We start from the raw sequence: 23,718 nt of genomic DNA, 5'->3' as shown, positions 1-23,718 counted from the left end.
CTCATGATGTCTGTGCCCAAAAGTATTCCAATTTAAACTGCACATCTGCTTGCATGTGGTCTTTATTTATTAATTCCCTTCCTGTATATGTGCCGGCGTAAATGTTTTTAAATACTGTATGGCTTTTGTATCTGCTTTTACCACATCCTCTGTCAGCATGTTCCAGCACCTACCACTCTCTGTAAATAGCTTGCTATGTAAATCTCCTTTATGTTTTCACAGAGCTATGGACTTGCAGGTCTTTTTTTTTCCTCTTGTACCTAATATTGACTCACCCCTTTAACTGTTACTATCATTTCTATTTTCCTTTGGCTAAGTACAGATGGCTTGCATCACATCTCACGTTATCTCAGTCTTTTTCCGTCATTTACATCCAGTTAGTGGAAGCTCAGTGCTAGACTTTCTGTAAGGTTTTCCACTTGTTATAGCATCTTTTCCAGGAACTATGCTACCAGATAATGGGCCAGTAGACTTGCTTAACTCTTCTATGGTGGACTCCAATCTTAACCCTGGCATGATATAGCTGAAATTTATTCTTTTGATTCAGTGCTGTTGTTTCTTTCTTGCAAGTATAACCTTGTATAATCATAAATGTGCAAAAGTCTGCAAATGCTGGAAATCCAAAGCAACACATACAAAATTCAGGTCAGGCAGCATCTATGGAAATTAATAAACAGTTGACATTTTGGCCAAGACCCTTCTTCATGACTGATAAGGAAGGGGAAGACGCCAGAACAAAAACGTGGGGGAGGAGGAGAAGGATAGCTAAAAGGTGAAAGGTGAAGCCAGGTGGATATGAAAGATAAAGGGCTGGAGAGGAAGGAATCTGATTGGAGAGGAGGGTGGACCACAGGAGAAAGAGAAGAAGGAGGGGGCGCAGGTGGAGGTGATAGGCAGGTGAAAAGAGGTGAGAGGCCAAAATAGAGTATAAATGAAGAGAGGAGGGGAGGGAAACTTTTTAACCAGAAGGAAAAATCGATATTCATGCCATCAGGTTGGAGGCTACCCAGATGGAATGTAAGGTGTTGCTCCTCACCAAGAGGAGCCATGGACCTACATGTCAGAACGAGAACGGGAATCAACATTAAAAATGCTTGGCCACCGATATGTTCTGATTTTGGCAGATGGAGCGGAGGTGCTCAATGAAGTGGTCCTCCAATTTACAATGGGTCTCACCAGTGTAGAGGAGGCTGCATCAGGAGCAGCAGACACAATAGGCAACCCCAGCAGATTCAGAGGTGAAGTGTTCCCTCATCTGGAAGGACTGATTGAGGCCCTGAATGGAGGTGAGGAAGGAGGTGAATGGGCAAGTGTAGCACTTGCAGGGATGAGAGCTGAGTGGGAGATTAGTGGGGAGGGACGTACAGACAAGGGAACAGAGGCAGCGTGGGAGGGGGAGGAAAATGTATGTTTCATTGTCGGATCCCTTTGGAGACGGCAGAATTTGCAGAGGATGATGTGTTGGATGTGGAGGCTCATTGGGTGGTAGGTAAGGACAAGAGGAGCTCTATCACGGTTAAGGTGATGGGAAGATGAAGTGAGCATGGGTATGCGGGAAATGGAGGAGATGCAGGTGAGGGCAGCACCAATGGTGGAGGAAGGGAAATCCTGTTCTTTGAAGAAGGAGGACATCTCTGATGTCCTGGAATGGAAGGCCACATCTTAGGAACAGAAGTGGTGGAGATGAAGGAACTGGGAAAAGGGAATAGCATTTTTATAGAAGACAGGGTGGGAAGAGGTTTAGTCAAGATAACTATGGGAACTGTAGGTTTATAAAAATTGGTGGTCAACAGTTTGTCTCCAGAGATGGAGACAGAGAGATCAAGAAAGGGGAGGGAGGTGTCAGAAATGGACCAGGTGAATTTAAAGCAGGGTGGAAATTAGAGATGAAGTTGATTAGCTTACATGGGTGCATGAAGCAGCACCAATGCAGTTGTCAATGTAGTGGAGGAAGAGTTGGGGAGCATTATCAGGGAATGCTTGGAACACGGATTGTTTTATGTAACCAACGAAGAGGCAGGCGTAGCTGAGGCCCATGCGGGTGCCCATGGCTTACGCTCAAGGCTGAAGAAAGTGGGAGGAACCAAAGGAAAAATTGTTGAGGGTGAGGACCAGTTCTGCCAGATGGAGTAGAGTGATGGTGGAGGGGAACTGATTGGTTCTTTTATTGAGAAAGAAGCAGAGAGCTTTAAGGCCTTCTTAATGGGGGATAGAAATGTACAGGGACTGGACAACCATGGTGAATATTAGGCAGTCAGGGCTAGGGAATTGAAAGTTACTGAGGAAATCGAGAGCATGAGAAGTTCTAGGTGCAAAGGGACTGATCTAAGGGGAATAGAATGGAACCTTGTTTAGTATTCAACCCATTGGGATATCTGTTTGATTTTAGCTGTAATGGCCTTTGTCACTCAGTTTGAAAGTGGTGAAACACAGCTGCAACTGTGAGAAGCAAAGAGAAGGAGATATTCCTGTAGGAATCCATGTAATTCCAACAGAGGTTTTAGACAAAGGACATATCTGCACTTGTCTAAAGAACAGTGAATCAGAAGACAGTACTTCCTAGATAGATTGTTATATACTTGTGTTCCTTTTGATACCAAACATGCTAGTAAGTGTTTCATTAGAAGGATAATGCTTTTGATTTTGAAGATCCAAAATTGCATTTTTCTCTGAAAGACTTGTTTGAATTTATAAAATATTTCCCATCCTGTGGAAATAAAATGGTGTAAATATTAGTTGACAGCTTAACAGCTAATTAGAGTTATCATTCATATTTACCTAATATCTCCTTAAAATTTTTGGCTTCTAAATCAAACAGAAGTGTTCCCTTTTCGATGCAGGTACGTAGTTCAAACAAGCTGTGTAAAGACAGTGTGCCAACATGAGGTTTGCTCCATCTTTCACCTCCTTCTTCTATTTTTTCCTCAAACTTTATCCACCTGTGAATAAATATCAGATTGGGCATTTGAAAATGCATGGTTTTTTCACACTTGAAGAATTCTATACTTACACATTAAACACACAAATAATACAACTTTTACTTAGATTGTGCCTCATACAAAGCTAAAGGAAGGCAAAGGCTAAAGTTTGAGGAGATACTAAGTAGACAAAATTTGAGCAACAGGAGAGAAAATACGGTATGATTTGAAAAGAGGTACAGATGGAGGGATTCAGTCATCATGGGAGAAAGGGAGGAAAATATGAAGAGTTAACTGAAGAAGAAGTTGCATGGGTTTAAGGAAATCAAAGTGGCAGTCAGGCCAAGTACCTGGAGGAACTTAGATATAAGATTTTTAGAATTGAGAAGAATGAAATACAATCAGAAAATGCTGGCAATATTCATCCGGTTAGGCAGCCACTGTGGAGCTGAAAAACAAGAGTTAATGTTTGTGATTTGGTGTGTTCAATTTTGTGAGAATATTAGATGAAAGCCTGAACAATTTGAAGTAACACATTAACACTTTGTGAGCTTGCAGTATGTAAAGTGTCAAGGTGTCTATACAAGTTCCACTTCTCCCTCTCATCTGGATTCACCACCAACTTGTGCTCCTTCCCTTCCTCCTCCCCCACTGACTCTTTCTTTTCAGTCCTGCAGGGTGTCAGCCTGAAACATTAACTGTTCATTTCCCTCCATGGATTCGGCCTGATCTGCTGAGTACCTGCAGCATTTTACATGTATTGACTCAGAGTTTAGCAACTCTTAAAACTCTACTGCACAGGACCACAGAAGCTTACTGAAGAAGTTAATTAAGAAAGAGATTGATGGATTTTTGACATGGGATAAAGATGAGGAAATTGGAATAAATGTCAAAACTGGCCCACAATGATGTTATTGAATTGGCGAGTAAGCTAAAGAGGCTAGATACATTTATGTTATGTTCCGTCACAAATGCTTCTGAAACACCCCGCTCAGATCTACATAACATAAAGCCTCTGGTCTCAAACAAGCTGCGTATTCAGGGAATGAAATCCCTTTCAGTTGATGTAGTCGCCATTGTTGAGCAACTCAGAAGCCGGTGAGCATCGTTCTTATCATCTTGTGTCTTTGGAATGTTTGGAATATTCAAGTTTGCTGATGATACCACTGTCATAGGCCAAATCAAAGGTGGTGAAGGTTCAACATATAAGAGGGAGATTGAACATCTTAAACACGAGAAAGTCTGCAGATGCTGGAAATCCAAAATAACACACACAAAATGCTGGACAAATTCAAGTCCAGCAGCATCTATGGAAATGAATAGATAGGTGACATTTTGGACCAAGATCCTTCTCCAGGACTGAGAAGGAAGGGGATGCCAGAATAAAAAGGTGGGGGAAGGGGAAAGAGGCTAGATTGAAAATCTGGCTAAGTGGTGGCTCTCACTAAACCTTTTCCTCAATGTCAGCAAGACCAAGGAGCTGATTATTGACTTCAGGAGGAGGAATGCAGAGTCCATGAGCCAGTCCCCATCGGAGGATCAGAGGTGGAGATAGTCAGCAACTTTAATTTTGTTGGTAGTGTTATTTTGAAGGACCTGTCCTGAGCCCAGTACGTAAGAGAAATTAAAAAGAAAGCACAGCAGCAACCCTACTTCCTCAGGAGTCTGCAAAGATTCAGTATGACATCTAAAACTTTGACAAACTTTGTATATTGACTGGCTGCATCACAGCCTGGTAAGAGAACACCAACACCCTTGAATGGAAAATCCTACAATAAGTAGTGAGTACAACCATGTCCATCACAGGTAAAGCCCTTCCTCCCTCTGAGCACAGCTTCACAAAACTTTGTCACAGGAAAGCAGCATCTATCATCAGGGACCCCAAAACCCAGGATATTCTCTGTCCTTGCTACTGCCATCAGGAAGAAGGTACAAGAGCCTCAGGACTTACATCACCAGGTTCAGGAACAGTCAATACCCCTCAACCATCAGGCTCTTGAACCAGTGGGATAACTTCACTTGCCCCATGTTCCCACAACCTATGGACTCAATTTCAAAGACTCTTCATCTCATGTTCTCAATATTTATTCCATTTTTTTATTATTATTTTTGCATTTGAACATTTTGATGTCTTTTGCACACTCCTAGTTGGTGCAGTCTTTCATTGATTCTATTATGGTTATTATTCTATTATGCATTAATTGAGTCTGCTCTCAAGAAATTGAATCTCAGGGTTGTAAACGGTGACATGTATGTACTTTGATAATAAATTTGCTTTGAACTTTAAAGAAACTTTTTGCTCTTTAATCCTGCTCCTTCCTGTAAATGGGGTTAGAGTTAAAGGAATTTCTTATGGCGTGGAAAGTCTTGGTGATCTTCCTAATGCATCAGTGGCACATCAGAGTTTTATCCAACATCCCACTGAATGAAAATGGGAAAAACCATAATTCTTTGCAGGTATGTAGCTAATATAAACTCCGCAAGTTCAGTGTACTAATGTTAGGTTTGCTCCATCTTTCTGCGGCTTCTTCCTCTGGATGTACAAATAGTCTGCCATTGCTCTTTGACAAAACATCTAAACAAATAATAGTCCGAGGCACTTTATCACAGGATGTAACAGATATTATGCTTTTTGACAGGATAGGTAAGCAGAAGAAAATAATTCTGGGAAAATAAAAGAAAAAAGGTACGTTTTTTACCAGATTTTAAAAGAAATTGCTAAATTAAAATAAAAAGAATAAGCTAAATTTTCAAGTATTTAAAAGAATAAGAGGTTATTTTTATCCAATACTTGAGCTTTTTGTCCTGAATATGCTGCCTCATATTTTACAGAGCATTGGACATTGCTCCAGCACTTCACCCAGTTGTGTATTCCACCTGTAAATGCCCAAATACAGGGCTATTCATACTTAAAGGCATGATGTTTGTGAAACCCAGCTGGTTTCCTTGGCTGCGTAAATCTAGGGAATATACACTCCGGTTCCACCAAATCCATGAGATTCGGACGGCTCTCCCACTCCAAACCCCGGATTGTGTGGATGCTGTATAATTTGCTACCCTGTTACAACTCAGTGCCAAGAAATAACAGACAGCACACGGCATACGATGAAAGGAATTATATTATATTTATGAATGTTAACTGAAGGGTTAGTAGAGAAACGAAAGAAAAGAAAAACAAAAAGGGCCCTTTATGATTAGGTAGTCAAGTGTGCACAAGTTGGAACTCAACTCTTCCAAAATTCATATTCACCGATCCTCAGTAGACCTCCACACCTTGCTCCTTCAAATCATGGTCCCCCACCGGGTCAAATCCTACAACTGCTTCCCTCCAGCATCTTTTCTCTTCCTCTCACTCCAAACAAAGACCCCAGATCACACCAGTGCCAGGCACCCCCAAAGAAAAACCCTCTTTCCTGCTTGGACGGCTCACATTCCAAAGCAGCGGTTATCTCTAATCATAACCCAAACACTGCTTCTACAGAAAGACCATTACGTTAGCAGTGAAACCTTTACCAGGGCGTTACATATGAATAAATATGTCGCAGCTCTGATCTGGCTCATTATAAATCTTGAAATCAACTAACTAGAATCTTACTGCCATGTATTTTAATTTCAAATAACATTTATAATATAGTCTCTCGGTATTTTGAATGCAGATAAGTAACCTGAAATTGGCATAATTAAAACTTTCTTTTTAAATAATATGTCTCTGCTTCGTCTAAAAGTACAATTCAATAGGGGTACAGTGCAATAAGGTACTGTGTTGTAGTGGTTAAAGTTAAAAGTGGTATAGAAACAGAGGTTCCCTGAGAGTATGAATGCACAAGCTATTGAAAGTGGCAGGGCAGGTTGGAAGAGAAGTTTATAGGCATCCGTTAGTCTCATGAGACCATGGATTTGTGCCTTGGAGGGTTTCCAGGGCGCAGGCCTGGGCAAGGTTGTATGGAAGACCAGCAGTTGCCCATGCTACAAGTCTCCCCTCTCCACGCCACTGATGTTGTCCAAGGGAAGGGCATTAAGACCCACACAGCTTGGCACCGGTGTTGTCGCAGAGCAATGTGTGGTTAACTGCCTTGCTCAAGGACACACACACTGCCTCAGCCAAGGCTCGAACTAGTGACCTTCAAATCACTAGATGAACGCCTTAACCACTTGGCCACACGCCAACACAAGCAGAGAACACAAGCCATCCAAGCAGAGAAGTTAAGAAGATATAAACAATGCTGAACTTATTCAATATAGGCTTAGAGTATAAAAGGAGGGAAGTCATGCTGATTCTTTATAAAACAGCGGTCTGGCTTCATCTGGAAAATTATATTCAATTCTGATTGCATCATTATTGAAAGGATGTAAAAGTATTAAAGAGGATCAAAGATTTACATGAATGGTTCCTGGATTGCAAGGATCGATTAGAGGCTAGAACTAGTTTCTTTGGAGAAAAAAAAGCTGAGATAAGATTGATTGAATTATGTAAAATGACGAGGAGTCTTCCCAGATTGGATGGTGGGAAGCTGTTCTCCATGGTGGAGGAATCAAGGACTCTATGTCACTGGTATAAAATAGATAGGAAGCAACTTAAGAATAGAATCTATTTCACACAGTGTAAAGTGGAATCAGAAGCACACTGCCTGCATATGCAGAGGAGGCAGAGTCCAATGAAGTTATAAAGAGGGAATTGGATAAATATATGTTGAGAGAAAAATCTGCATGGCTGTGGTGCAAGGGCTGGGGTATGGAACTACTTAGATACTTCGAATGTTGAAATGGATGTACAATAATATGAATTGAATCCTTCTGTGGTATAGCACTCATACAGAAATTGTGTAGTATTATTTTCAAATCTTTGAGAAAATATTTTGAAGCAGTGAAACCATTAATCATTATGGTTTTCTGTGAGACTCTTTAGAGGTAAATTGATACTGTTCCTTTGAGTTCTAGATTTTTTGCTTTTTATTCTAAAATCCTTAATTTTAGTAGTGACTACAGTGATTGTGTCTGAAAGCACGTACCTCCAGGCTCAAGGACAGCTTCTATCCCACTGTTATTAGGTTCTTGTATGGACTATTTGTACAATAAGATGGAATCTTGGCCTCACAATTTACCTTGTTAGGATCTTGCACTTAATCATTTACCTACACTGAACATTTTTCAGTAGCTTTTACAGTTTGTTCTACATTGTCATTGTTTGCCTTATTCTATTGTACAATGATTTATTCTGCATAAGCAGCATGCAAGACAAGCTTTTCACTCTATCTTGGTACATGTGACAATAATAAGCCAATACCTCTACAAACTCTTGCACTAAAGTTGGCAGTTCTTATAGATCATTATTGTGCTCTCTCTGAAGGATAAATGTATGGTTATAAAAAGATCAATGATGCAACTAAACTGAGATCATGTCATACATAGTCATAGAGCGCTACAGCATAGAAACAGGCCCTTCAGCCCATCTAGCCTGTGCTAAACTATTAATCTGCCTAGTCTCCTTGACCTGCACCTGGACCATGGTCCTCCGTACCTCTACTATCCATGTACCTATCCAATTTTCTCTTAAATGTTGAAATCGAACATGCATTCACCACTTGTGCTGGCAGCTGGTTCCACGCTATCATACCACCATCCGAGTGAAAAAATTCCTCCTCATGTTCCCCTTAAACGTTTCACCTTTCACTCTTAATCTATGCTTCACCCAACCTCAGTGGAAAAAGCCTATTTGTATTTACCCTATCTACACCTATCATAATTTTGTATACCTCTATCAAATCTCCCCTCACTCTACGCTCTAGGGAAGAAATCCTAATGTATTCAACCTCTCCCTATAATTCAGGTCCTCAAATCCTGGCAACAACATAGAACATAGGACATAGAAATCAATAGCACATTACCGGCCCTTTGGCCCAAAATGTTGTGCTGAAAATGTAACCTACTCTAAAAACTGCCTAGAATTACCTTACTGCATAGCCCTCTATTTTCCTAAGCTCCCTGTACTGACCTAGGTGTCTCTTAAAAGACCCTATTGTATCTGCCTCCACCACCATCGCTGGCGGTGCATTCCACGCATCTCTGAGTGAAAAACTTACTCCTGACATCCCCTCTGTTCCTACTTCCAAGCACCTTAATTGTGTTAGCCATTTCAACCCTAGGAAAAAGCCTCTGGCTATCCACACGATCAATATCTTTCATCATCTTATACAGGTGTCCCCCGCTTTACAAAAATTCGCCTTATGCCATTTCGGCTTACAAAAGGTTTCATAGGAATGCTCTACTTTCGGATAGCAGGGGAAACCTGTACACCTCTATCAGGTCACCCCTCATTCTCCGTTGCTCCAAGGAGAAAAGGCCAAGTTCACTCAACCTATTCTCATAAGGCACACTCTCCAATCCAGGCAACATCCTTGTAAATCTCCTCTGCACTCTGTCTATAGTATCCACATCCTTCCTGTAGTGAGGTGACCAGAACTGAACAGAATACTCCAAGTGGGGTCTGACCAAGGTCCTTGCAAATTTTCTCTGCACTTTTTCAATCTTACTGATATCTTTCCTGCAGATAGGTGACCAAAACTGCACACAACACTCTAAGGTAGGCTCAGCAGCATCTTATACAACTACAACATAACATGCCAACTCCTGTGCTCAATATTTCAACTTATCAAATCAAGTTTAATTATCATTTAAACCATTCATAGATACAACTGAACAAGACAGTGTTTCTCAGGGGCCAGGGTGTAAACATTCAAAGTAGCGAATAACATAATTCAGAATAGTGAGCAAAGAAGCATTATGAAGGCTAATGCCTCACATTTTCTTTACGACTCTATCTGCCTGTGTGCCACTTACCATGAATTAGGTAGGGATCTGCATTCCCAAATCTCTTTGCTCCACCATACTCCTCAGTGCCCTGCTGCTCACAATACGAGTCCTATCCTGGTTTGACCTCCCTAAGTGTAACAGCTCACACTTTTTTTTTACTGTCCATTACACCACTGGTGTTTAGAGCAGCAATGAAAGACCTACATCTTTGGCAGTGTTCAGGGCTTCTTTCATCATATCGGTAGCTTCCTCTTGGTTTTCACTACTGTCAGTCATGCAAATCATCTGTAGAGATTCAGGAATACCGTTGCATCATATGTAGAAGGATTCTTCATTGCTGTTTCTGTAACAATTTTGTTTTACCAGTCAGGGTGTGTTTACCCTGAGCTGAACCCCCGAACATGGTGGACCGGTGGACCACCCTTAGTGTGTCCTCTATCCTTTGAACTGTTTGACATGGGTGACCCTACCAAGAGCCAAAGCATAAAGCCCTGTCTCAAGCCAACATATACTCTCCGGGTCATTGAGGCACGCAAACCTCCAAGGTTATGGTCTCTTGGAGGACCTCACACTTGTCTGCATTAAATTCCATCTGCCATTTTTCAGCCCCCTTTTTCCAGCGAGATCTTGCTGTAAGCTTTGATAGTCTTCCTAGCAGTCCACTACACCCCCAGTTTTGGTGCCATCTGCAAAATTTGTTAATCCAATTTATCATATTATCATTCAGATGGTTGATATAGATGACAAACAACAAAGGACCCAGCACTGATCCCTGCACCACACCTCTAGTCACAGACCTCCAGTCAGTGAGGCAACCGTCTACTACCACTCTACCACTCTCTGGTTTCTACTGCAAATCCAACGTCTAATCCAATTTACTACTTCATCTTGAACGCTAAGCAACTAAACCTTCTTAAAAAAGCTCCCATATGGGATATTGTCAAAGGCTTTGCTGACGTCCATGTAGACAATATCTGCTGCCTTGTCTTCATTAGTAACTTCCTCAGAAAACACTATAAAATTGGTTAAACATGAACTACCATTCACGGTGCCATGTTGTCTATCCTTACTCAGTTCCTGTCTATCTAAGTATTTATATATCTAGTCCCTTAGGATACCTTCTAATAACATACTTACTACTGATGTCATGTTCACTGGCCTATAATTTCCTGGCTTATTTTCAGAGACATTCTTTAAAAAATGGAACACTAGCTGTCCTCCAATCCTCCAGCACCTCATCTGTAGCTAAGGATGTTTTAAATATCTCTGCTAGGGACCCTGCAATTTCTGCACAAGCTTCCCAGAGGGTCTGAGGGAACATCTTGTCAGGCCCAGGGGATTTATCCACCCTAATTTTCCTCAAGACAGTAAACACCATCTCCTATGTACCTCCTCCTCTGTAATGTGATTGCAGTCCATGACCCCACTGCTGCTTTAAACATACAAATGTAGAAACATAGAAAACCTACAGCACAATACAGGCCCTTCAGTCCACAATGCTGTGCTGAACATGTCCCTACCCTAGAAATTACCTAGGGTTACCCATAGCCCTCAATTTTTCTAAGCTCCATATACCTATCCAGGAGTCTCTTAAAAGACCTTATGGTATCCACCTCCACCACCGTTGCCAGCAGCACAGTCCATGCACTCACCACCCTCTGCGTAAACAACTTACCCCTGACATCTCCTCTATACCTACTTCCAAGCACTTTAAAACTGTGCCCTCTCATGATAGCCATTTCAGCCCTGGAAATAAGACTCTGACTATCCACACGATCAATGCCTCTCATCGTCTTATACACCTCTATCAAGTCACCTGTCATCCCCCATCACTCCAAGGAGAAAAGGCCAAGTTTACTCAACCTATTCTCGTAAGGCACGCTCCCCGATCCAGGCAAGATCCTTGTAAATCTCCTCTGCAACCTTTCTATAGTTTCCACATCCTTCCTGTAGTGAGGTGACCAGAACTGACACAGTACTCCAAGTGGGGTCTGACCAGGGTCCTATATAGCTGCAACATTACCTTTCAGCTCCTACACTCAATACCACGGTTGATGGACGCCAATGCACCGTATGCCTTCTTAACCAGAGTCAACTTGCGTAGCAGCTTTTAGTGTCCTATGGACTCAGACCCCAAGATTCCTCTGATTCTCCACACTGCCAAGAGTCTCACCATTAATACTATATTCTTCTATCATATTTGACCTACCAAAATGAACCACCTCACACTTATCTGGGTTGAACCCAGTTGAGCCTAGTTTTGCATCCTATCAATGTCCCATTGTAACGTCTGACAGCCCTCCACACTATCCACAACACCCCCAACCTTTGTGTCATCAGCAAATTTACTAACCCATCCCTTCACTTCCTCATCCAGGTCTTTTATAAAAATCGCGAAGAGAAGAGGTCCCAGAACAGATCCCTGAGGCACACCACTGGTCACCGACCTCCATGCAGAATATGACCTGTCTACAACCACACTTTGCCTTCTGTGGGCAAGCCAGTTCTGGATCCACAAAGCAAGGTCCCCTTGGATCCTGTGCCTCCCTACTTTCTCAATAAGCCTTGCATGGGTACTTTATCAAATGCCTTGCTGAAATCCATATACATTGTGGGGAGGAGAAGATGGCGGCGCGATGCAGTGTGCGTGGCCACTCCGAAATGATATTGTATTTGTAAGTAGGATGCCATGCACAATCCTGATTTGATGGAGAGAGATGTGAGATGCATGGAGGAACATCTGGAGAAACTTCTGAAATGTCTGCTTCGCTGCCGTTGCTACTGTGCGATCGAGAATCTCCGGGGGAGGGGGGGAAGGTCCCAAATCCTCGGTTTTGCCTATTGCCTGTTGCCGGGGCTGGGGTCGAAGCGCCTGGCAGAGATAGTGCTCGGTGTCGGAGGGCTGGTCGGAGGCTCGACGTTTTCGGACGGACTCAAGAGTCGGCTGTGGTCGGGTGCCTCCAGGGTGCTGCATCAGCAAGTTTGCAGCGCTGGAAGTTCATGGCAGGAAGAGAGTTTCTCTTCCTTCTACCGTCTGCGTGAGATGATGGGATTTGCAAGAGACTTTGAGATTTTTTTTTACCGTGCCCATGGTCTGTTCTTCATCAAATTATGGTATTGCTTTGCACTGTTGTAACTATATGTTATAATTATGTAGCTTTTGTCAGTTATTTTACTCTTGGTTTGTCTTGTGTTTCTGTGATATCATTCTGGAGGAACATTATATCATTTCTTAATGCATGCATTACTAAATGATAATAAAAGAGGACTGCGTGTCCTCATAACCTAATCTAAAATCTCCTGCTCTACCTTCATCAATGTGTTTAGTCACATCCAAAAGTTCAATCAGGCTTGTAAGGCATGACCTGCCTTTGACAAAGGCATGCTGGCTATTCCTAATCATATTACGCTTCTCCAAATGTTCATAAATCCTGCCTCTCAGGATATTTTCCATCAACTTACCAACCACTGAAATAAGACTCACTGGTCAATAATTTCCTGGGCTATCTCTACTCCCTTTCTTGAATAAGGGAACAATATCTGCAACCCTCCACTCCTCCAAAACCTCCCTGTCCCCATTAATGATGCAAAAATCATTGCCAGAGGCTCAGCAAACTCCTCCCTCGCCTCCCACAGTAGCCTGGGATACATCTTGTCTGGTCCCGGAGGCTTATCCAACTTGATGCTTTCCAAAAGCTCCAGCACATCCTCTTTCTTAATATATTTTCAATTTGCTGTAAGTCATCCCTACAACCACCAAGGTCCTTTTCAGTAGTGAGTACCGAAGCAATTATTCATTAAGTACCTCAGATATCTCCTCCAGTTCCATACATACTTTTCCACCGTCACACTAGTTGGTCCTATTCTCTCATATCTTATCCTCTTGCTCTTCACATACTTGTAGAATGCCTTGGGGTTTTCTTTAATCCTGCTCGCTAAGACCTTCTCATGGCCCCTTCTGGCTCTCCTAATTTCATTCTTAAGCTCCTTCCTACTAGCCTTATAATCTTCTAGATCTCTATCATTACCTAATGTTTTGAACCTTTCGTAAGCTTCTCTTTTCTTCGATGAGACTTTCAACAGTATTGGAATGCACCTATGCAGAAGGCCACACAAACATCCCCTGAATATTTGCCACACTTCTGCCATACATTTCCCTGAGAACATTTGTCCCCATTTTATGCTTCCAAGTTCCTGCCAGATAGCCTCACATTTCCCCTTACTCCAACTAAACGTTTCCCTAATTTGTCCGTTCCTATCCCTCTCCAATGCTATGGTAAAGGATATAGAATTGTGATAGAAAAATGCTTTTCCGCTGAGAGACCTGACACCTGACCAGATTAATTTTCCAATACCAGATCAAGTACAGCCTCTCCTCTTGTAGGCTTTTCTACATATTGCATCAGGAAACCTTCTTGAAGACACCTAACAAACTCCACCCCATTTGAACCCCTTGCTCTAGGGAGATGCCAATCAATATTTGGGAAATTATAATCTCCCACCACGACAACCCTGTTATTATTACACCTTTCCAGAATCTGTCTCCCTATCTGCTCCTCGATGTCCCTGTTACTATTGGGTGGTCTATAAAAAAACAACCAGTAGAGTTATTGACCCCTTCCTGTTTCTAACTTCCACCCACAGAGACTCAGTAGACAATCCTTCCATGACTTCCTCCTTTTCTGCAGCCGTGACACTATCTCAGATCAGCAGTGCCACGCCCCTACCTCTTTTGCCTCTCTCCCTGTCCTTTCTGAAACATCTAAAGCCTGGCACTCTAAGTAACCATTCCTGCCCCTAAGCCATCCAAGTCTCTGTAATGGCCACAACATCATAGCTCCAAGTACTGATCCAGGCTCTAAGCTCATCCGCTTTGTTCATGATGCTTCTTGCATTAAAATAGACACATCTCAAACCATCAGTCTGAGCGTATCCCTTCTCTATCACCTGCCTATCCTTACTTTCACACTCTCTCCAAGCTTTCTCTGTATGTGACCAACTGTCCCCTCCTCCATCTCTTCTGTTCGGTTCCCACCTCCCAGCAATTCCAGTTTAAACTCTCCCCAATAACCTTAGCAAACCTCCTTGCCAGGATATTGGTTCCCCTGGGATTCAAGTGCAACCCGTCCTTTTTGTACAGGTGCTTTGTCTCACTTCTATAGACTGTGTCTGTCTCCTGAGGAAATGCAGATGCAAAAAATCCATTTAAGGTCTCGACTATCTCTTTAGGCTCCATACATAGATGACCACGCTATGCTTCCAGAGGACCAACCTTCTCCTTGATATCCTTTTGCTCTTAATATATCTGTAGAAGGCCTGGGGATTCACCTTCACCTTGTCTGCTGGAGCAACTTTATGCCTTCTTTTAGCTTTCCTGATTTACTTCTTAATTGTTCCCTTGCATTTCTTATACTCCTCAAGTACCTTACTTGCTCCTTCCTTTCTATTCCCGCTATGTACCTCCTTATTCTTCTTAACCAGGGCCTCAATATCTCTTGAAAATCAAGGTTCCCTAAACTTGTTAAACTTGTCTTTTATTCCGATAGGAACATTCAAACTCAGTACTCTCAATATTTCACTTTTGAAGGTCTCCCACTGCCAAGTATACCTTTGCCAGAAATCAACCTGTCTCAATCCACACTTGCCAGATCCTTTCTGATACCATCAAAGTTGGCCTTTCTCCGATTTAGAATCTCAACCCAAGAACCATACTTATTCTTCTCCATAATTATCTTGAAACTAATGGCATTATGATCACTAGATGTAAAAAGTGTTCCCCTACACAAACTTCTGTCACCTGTCCTATTTCATTCCCTAATAGGAGATCTAGTATCACGCTCTCTCTAGCTGGGACTTCTATTATATACTGATTAAAGAAACTTTTCTGAACACATTTGACAAAGTCTAACCCATCCAGTCCTTTTACAGTATGGTAGTCCGAGCCAAAATGTGGAAAGTTAAAATCACCTACAATCACAGCCTTATGTTTCTTGCAAAAGTCTGCAATCTCTCTACAAATTTCCTCCTCTAAATCCTGCTGACTGTCGGGTGATCTACAGTGTAATCCCGTTAATGTGGTCATTCCTTCCTTATTCCTCAGTTCCTCCCATGTAGTCTTGGTAGACGAGCTCTCAAGTCTGTCCTGTCTGAGCACTGCTGTGATATTTTACTTGACTAGTAACACCACTAGTCCCCCTGTAATCCCTTGTCCCGTATTACCCCCGCTAAGGTAGAGCGTTCCTATGAAACCTTTCGTGCCGAAATGGCGTGAAGCGAAGAAGCAATCACCATTAATCTATATGGGAAATATGTTTGAGCGTTCCCAGATGCAAAAAAATAACCTAACAAATCATACCAAATAACACAAAAAACCGAAAATAAATAACACTAACATATAGTAAAAGCAGGAATGATGTGATAAATACACAGCCTATATAAAGTAGAAATAATATATGTACGGTATAGTCGGGAAGATGAAGGGAAAACCCGTTTGTGGGGAAAAATTAGCACATACGCGAATGCGCATATCACATGCGCACGTCACGCATGCACACACAGGTGCCCGCGCCAGGCTTCATAATCGTGGTAGTCTTTTCCCGGGATAAAGTGTCCCGTGATTTGACTGCTAATTTTGTCCCTTATTTGGGATTGAGAAAGTTGGCAACCCTAACTGTAAGAGACATGTTGAGGTGAGTTTAACCCTACTTGAACACCGCCCCCCCCCGCCCCGGTCAGCCGGTCTGCTAGAATATTGTCAATATTAAATCGGTCCGTGGTGCTAAAAACGTTGGGGACCCCTGCTCTAGCGCTTTAGTTTCCTTCCCCTGAAACTCTAGCTTAAAACTTCTCCCCCTCCCCCACCGCCCCTTGTGTAGCATTAGCAAACCTTCCTACAAGGATATTAGTTCCCCTCCAGTTCAGGTGCAAACCATCCTGCCTGTACAGGTTCCACCTTTCCTGGAAGAGAGCCCAATGATCCAAAACTCTCAAGCCCTCCCTCCTGCACCATCTCCTCAACCACATGCTAAGCTATATGATCTTCCTATTCCTGGCCTCACTAACACATAGCACAGGTAGCAATCCTGAGATTACAACCCTGGAGGTCCTGTCTATTAACTTAGCACCTAACTCCCTGAACTCACTTTGCAGGACCTTGTCACCTTTCCTACCCATGTCATTGGTACCAACATGGACCACAACCCCCGGCTGCTCATCCTCCTGCTTAAGAATGGTGTGGACTCAGTCCAAGATGTCTCTAACCCTGGTGCCCAGGAAGCACCCCATCCAGGAATCTCGTTCTCATCCAAAGAACCTGCTGTTTGTTCTCCTTACCATTGAATCCCCTATCACCTGCCTCTTCCTCCCACCCCTTCCCTTCTGTACCACAGAGCCAGACTTAGTGCCAGAGATCTGACTACGTGGCTTTCTTCTGCTAAGTCATCCCCATATTGTTTCCTACACTTAGAATAATTAAAACAGAAATTACATGGAAATGAAGTTCCTCTCGGCAAATAAAAAGATCTTTTCTAAGTATTTATTAAATGAGGTTTGCTTTATTTGAACATTGCCATTTGTTAACTTATTAATAGCTGGAGATAAATGTTTTATTTAATTCTATGCCAAAGTGTTACTGCATTCCAATGTAAAGGAATAGTTAAAATCTTACCTCGTTGTTTCCTTCCAATGAAATTCTTTCTTATTAATTGGAATAAGTTCATCTAATTCAGTGAAGAGTGGAGGGACCTTGGGTTCATCCTCTTCACCCAGAATGGAGCAGGTTCTCTCAGTAGCAGATGAAGCCTTTATATTAAATATACTTCTATTTTCTGCTTGTGAGATTAAAAGAGAACTGCGACTACGTAACTCAGATTTCCCTTCATTATCACTGGGAACTTCACTGGTCTTACTGAAGAGCAGCTCTTTTTTCTCCTCTGGTGTCATTGCTCATCTAGCAAAGTGGACTAAGGATCTGAAATTGCTTATTGCTGAAACATCACTGAAGTGCTGTCCCTTATATGCAGTGACTCACTAATTCTCATCCACTACCAGCATAACTGAATATCAGCCTGACAACATTGGAACTTTCCTGGAAAATTGTAGAAAAAGCAAGTTCAGTCCAGAATGATACAGGTTCCTGTAACTGAGGAGTGTTTTTTTTTAAATTTTAAAAACAACAGCAACATTTTGTAAAACTGAAAATAAGGTCACCTGATATTTATACAATAAGCTATGTATTACTTGCTATGTTGTTACATTTTATTCTACAACAGATAACCATTCTCTTCAGCTAAAACAACATTTGCAGGTAATTCTGGGAAACAAGAACTTTAATTATCTACAAGAAATTAGTTGAATAATTTTCTTTGTTCTTATCAAGGAGTGAGTTCTTCCTGGGATAGAGTTAAAAGGATTTACTGTATTACTGGGCCTAAGATTGTTCTCCTTCACGTGTTCGTATGCCCAGTCACGCATCTATTTGACTGTGGAGGAAGGGGACTACTGATGAGCTTAAGATAGAAGTTGATTTTAAATTCTGATTTCTTCCACAACAAAGATCTATGGTGATGAACACAGAGATAATGAACACAGAATTCTTCACTTATACTGCTGAGTTTCATATCAAATAATTGATCCATCTTCAGTATGCTTCCAACCAAAATAAGCTTTCAGGTTTTTAAAATTTAAGTGATAATTAGTATTTTTGGATGTACACTCATTTTCATTGTAATAATGTCTGCCAATAACAAGAGGGATTTTTTAAAAATTGTTTACATTTTGTCCAATTAATTTTACATGATTAAAATTATTATTTCATCAACATTAAAGTAGGCTTGGCCAGAGGTTCACAACAAAGTTGTAGTCTTCCTTTCAAAAATAAGCTGCCATGTTTACTGTATAAATAATGCAATATATACAAAAACAAAAATCACCATTCATTGTATTATTATAAAAACAGCATTGTAACATAGCAAAACAATTTTTACTAGAACTCAGATAAGGAATCTTTAAAAAAACATAATTCTGAGAATACTCCTGTATTTTCTTTGCCGTCTTCTAAAGAAATGGCACGTAGCTGGATTTGTTATGTAAATCTTCAGCTATTCTCTGAGACAATTAAATTTATCATACTAATGTCTGAAGCTAGGTTAGTAATATTGCTGTACTATTCAGGGATAGAAGAAATCATATACCATGCTATGGGCAACCAATATCCACACATAGTTTTGCAGATTTCTCAGAATAATGCTCAGAAACAGAAAGATTGATTAAACCTTTATTCTCACAAAGTTATTGTTAAGTATGCCAAGATGGATAATATCATTACATCACTCTTCCAGATAAATCAGCTCAGGATGCAGTGATGCCCTGAAGACACCGAGGAGCTGACAGTGAACCCTAAGTGCAAATTCATAAATTAGCTGAACTTTCTGTATGAAATGAAGTCAGGCCAGTTGTATAATTTCCTTGTACCTTAGCACATCAACAAATTTGGATTGGTAGAACCAATGTTATAATGGTAGATCATGAAGAGCTGTTGAATGACTAATATAATTAGGGCAATTGTCTGGTTTGGGATGAAGAAATGTACTGCTTCACTGGCTGCTTGGGTGTTGGAGGGGGAGGGATCCTGCAACACATATATGCCAAGGGAGGATTTAAGTGTTTAAGGAAATATCGTGGTACAGCTGGTAGAGCCAATGTCTCAGCACCAGAGGCCCAGGTTCAATCCTGCCCTAGTTTGCTGTCTGTGTGAGCTTGCACATTCTCTCTGTTTGTATAGGTTTCCACCTGTATCCCAAAGTTGTATGGATTGGTTGATTAATTGGTCATTGTAGTTTCCCTGAGCTTTTTGGTAAATGGTAGAACCTGGTGAAAAGTGGGTAGTATAAAAAATGGAACTGATAAAAACAGATAGTTGAATTAATTTAATCCTGATGAGTGTGAGGTGCTGCATTTTGGGAAGACATATGGGAGTAGGACATATACAGTAAATAATAAGACAGTAAGAAATATTAATAAACAGAGGAAACATGGAGCTCAAATCCATTGTTCCCTAATAAAAGTGGCAACATGGGTTGATGGAGTGGTGAAGAAATTGCATGTCATGTTTGCCTTCATCGATCAGGCCATAGAGTATAACAGTTGGGACTTCATGTTGTACCTTTACAAAACAGGTTGGACTCCTGCGTGCAATTCTGCTTTCATATGACAGGAAGAATGTGTTTGCAACTGGAGAGTGCAGACTCACTGACCATTGAGTCATACAGCACAGAAGCAAGCCCAATGGCTAGCACCTTCACGTTGACCTTTTTAACCATCTACACCAACCTATTTTCCCCTATTAGGGTCGTGTTCTTTGATGATGTTTAAGGGCCTGTTTTTTTTTTTTTTTTGTTTGTTTTGTTTCTGTGCTGTTTGTGTCTAAAAAAATAAAATCAGAAAAATCATGGAGGACAAGAAAATAGCAAAAGGTCGGTTTTCTCTCCAGGAAGATTGTACAACCAGCTGAGTGCAGTAATCAGAACATAATCTATTTCAACTGGATCTGTTAATTGCCTGTTACCAATTTCTGTATTGTGTTTGCTTGGTCAGTACACCACAGGAGAATGAAGATAGAAGTAGATCAGAAAAAAAATACAGAAGGAAAAAGGGATACAAGATAAAACTTGTTAACAGAATTATATTGGAGATAATGGAACCCAAAGACCTTCAGCTCAAAAAATTGCGGATAAAAGATCACTACCTTCATTTTCTTGAATTACTGTTGTTAAACAGCCAATCCATTGCTGCGGATGTTTTGTTCAGTTTGAAAGTTAAAATCTACTAAACCCTTATCACAGTAATCCAAGCTACAGACAAAAGCAGAAGTAAATGAGATCGTCACAGAAAGGCATTAAGCGACAGGTTTTGTGCCCATGGGAACAAATTTCTGGAATAAATGAAATAAAGAATTTGCCAGAAGACTCCTGATCCCAACCATTTCAGCTAGTTCATCAAATGTCCTTCTATCCTAAGGTCAGGTGTGGGGATGTTGCTAACTGCTCAATGCCATTTGAAACTTCCCAGAAATTCAAGCAGTTTTTGCTTACATGCAACAATACCTAGTCTGCATTCAGTCATGCCCTAATAAAGAGGCGAGTAGCATTTGTGCCACAACCATCCACAGTAAGATAAAGTTTAACCACTAGTGAAGTCCCATAATATTAGCATCCTAGGGGATGGAGGTCACCGTTTACCAGAAACTCAACAAGAAAATACTATGACTACAGGAAAGGCCAGATAGTCTTAAGTCCTTTCCAGCAGCTATAATGCCTGCCAGATGTGGGGTGTAGTAATTTCCACTCAGCAGGATAAGTGCATTAACTCTCATGAAGCTCTGCACCATCAAGGGCCCAGCACAGAAATGACTGCATTAAACTTTTTCCCTCCACCACCAGTGAGCAGTAACTGCAGTGTGCACCTCCCAAACCTGTGACCTCTAACTCTAAAAACAAGGCCAGCAGTCACATGGGAACAACACATCAGCAGCCTCACACACTATCCTGACTTGAAAATAAATTTCCGGTCTTTCACCGGTCATTATCATTCATCATTATGTATCGTATTGTGTGGGCATGTGGCCAAGTGGTTAAGGCATTGGACTAGCTACCTGAAGGTCGTCAGTTCCAGCCCCAGCCGAGGGAACGTGCTGTGTCCTTGAGCAAGGCGCTTAACCACACATTGCTCTGCGACGACACTGGTGCCAAACTACATGGTCCCCAATGCCTTTCCTTTCGACAACATTGGTGTCGTGGAGAGGGGAGACTTGCAGCATGGGCAACTGCTGGTCTTCCATACAACCTTGCCCAGGCCCGCGCCCTGGAGAGTGAAGGCTTTCCAGGCGCAGATCCATGGTCTCGCAAGACTAACGGATGCCTGTATGTATCGTATTGACATGGGTGCTCATGGTCTTATCCATGACCATGATTGTTTTTGGCAAATTTTTCTATAAAGGTGGTTTGCCATTGCCTTTGTCTGGACAGTGTCTTTACAAGATGGGTTACCCCAGACATTATCAATACCCTTCAGAGATTACCTGCCTGGCATCAGTAGTCATATAACCAGGACTTGTGACGTGCACTAGCTGCTCATATGACCATCCCGTGGCTTCATGTGACCCTGTTTAAGGGTCTAAACAGGTGCTACACCTTCCCCAAGGGTTACCTGCAGGCTGGTGGAGGGAAGGAACACCTTACACCTTCTTTCACCATTACTGGCTCCAAATTCTGTAACCCACTAGCCAGCAGCATAGTTATGAATGTCCTTACCAGGACTACTGGCAATTAAGAAGGCAGTTCACCTCCCACCTTCTCAAGGGTAATAACAGACGGAGAATAAGTGCAGGCCTTGCCGGCAATTCTTGGATCCTGGAAATGAATACAACTACGAAGATGTGATGAGGTCTTTAACCAGCAGGTGTGCTGTGTTGGAGGTGAGCTGACACTGCCGTACAGAATCAGTCAACCTTGTAAGAACGGTGTCTGGTGAAGAAGGAAATGTATACTTACTGGCCACTGTTACTGCAAATTATAATTTTGTCTCAGATCACATCTCAGATTAGAACAAAAAAGGAATACAAATTAAAACTAACATGGCTGTATGACAAGAGGCTAAAATGTGCTGACAGAGAAAAGGAAAGTTTCATTAGGCAGCTAAAGATTGTGCAAACTAGCCTCAAAGAGGGAATTTGGATGACAGTCATATAGAACAAATGAAATATGGTTAAGGAATCATTAAGAATGTATATTACTGTGCACCCAAGGATGCAAGTAGAGGAGGCTAATGTAGTTAACTAGGATCTGGGAGTTGCTGGAATGCAAGTATGCTGAGTGCATAATTATCCAAAATGAGAATTTTCTTGCTTAATTACAGTTGTTTCTCCCCCCCCCCCCCCGAAATGTAATGTGGCTCATTAAACTGGTTCCAGCTTCAGGTGTATGCTCATTTAAAACCAGTTTTAAAGGAAATGCATAATTTTAGTAAAGTAGTATTTTTCTAGGTTTTTGTTGCTCTTTTTGAACAAGTTAAAACTATTGACATAGAACATGGAAATTTACAGCACATTACAGGCCCTTCGGCCCACAAAGTTGTGCAGGCATGCAACCTACTCTAGAAAGTGCCTAGAATTTCCTTACCACACAACCCTCTATTTTTCTAAGTTCAATGTACCTGTCTAAGAGGCTCTTAAAAGACCCTATGTATCTGCTTCCACCACCACCGCCGGCAGTGCATTCCATGCACCCACCACTCTCTGTGTGGAAAAACTTACCCCTGACATCCCCTCAGTACCAAACTATGCCCCCTTGTGTTAGCCATTTCAACCCTGGGAAAAAGCCTCTGGCTATCCACACGATCAATGCCCATCTTATACACCTGACATCTGAACTGCATTTTTAGTTTCCTTGGGAACTATTTTATAACATTAGGAAAAAGTAAAATTTAAATTTAAAAAACATTTCAGCAAGCATGCATGCTTAAGTGCAATGGTAAAGTTTGAAACTAATGCACATATTCATGGAAAATCTCTCAAGTTCTCAGTATAAAATCACACTTTTTATGTTTTGGATCTATTTTTAAATTCAAATGTACAGAATACTATTTATGTGAATAGAATAAAATTCTAATGTAGACTTGCAAAATATGTTTTAGGGTAATTCTGGAATCTAGGCTGTCACGCAAGGACCAATCAAAGACAGCAGGATCTTCCCATTAGGTTTAATGTCTATTTATTTAGAGGTCAAAACATGCCTCATGGATCATCTACAAAATTCTAGTACAGGGGTGGGGGGGGGGTGACACAAGAGCTAGTAGATGGAATCAGATGGGCAAATAGGAGAATGAACAGAAAAGCTCTGGAAAATTCAACATTCATACCATTGGGTTGTAAGCTACCCAAGACCAACATGAGCTGTTCTCCTAGTTTGTGTTTGGCTCACCATAGCAATGGAGA

General features: G+C 41.5%; 1 protein-coding gene across 1 annotated transcript in view; it reads right to left on the bottom strand.

Annotated features, from left to right (window-relative positions):
• The window catches only part of LOC140200969 (electrogenic sodium bicarbonate cotransporter 1-like), a 104,777-nt gene extending 87,108 nt beyond the window's left edge, over window positions 1-17,669 (bottom strand). The window contains 2 exon segments of the mRNA XM_072264609.1: window positions 2,779-2,939; window positions 17,395-17,669. Coding sequence (XP_072120710.1) covers window positions 2,779-2,939; window positions 17,395-17,669 — 436 coding nt within the window.
• Between the last annotated feature and the right edge of the window lie 6,049 nt (window positions 17,670-23,718).

This window comes from Mobula birostris, chromosome 7 (assembly GCF_030028105.1).
Source record: "Mobula birostris isolate sMobBir1 chromosome 7, sMobBir1.hap1, whole genome shotgun sequence".
Taxonomy (NCBI): Eukaryota; Metazoa; Chordata; class Chondrichthyes; order Myliobatiformes; family Myliobatidae; genus Mobula; species Mobula birostris.
Note: the sequence above shows the minus strand (reverse complement) of the source record. Positions and strands in the feature narration are given on the sequence as shown.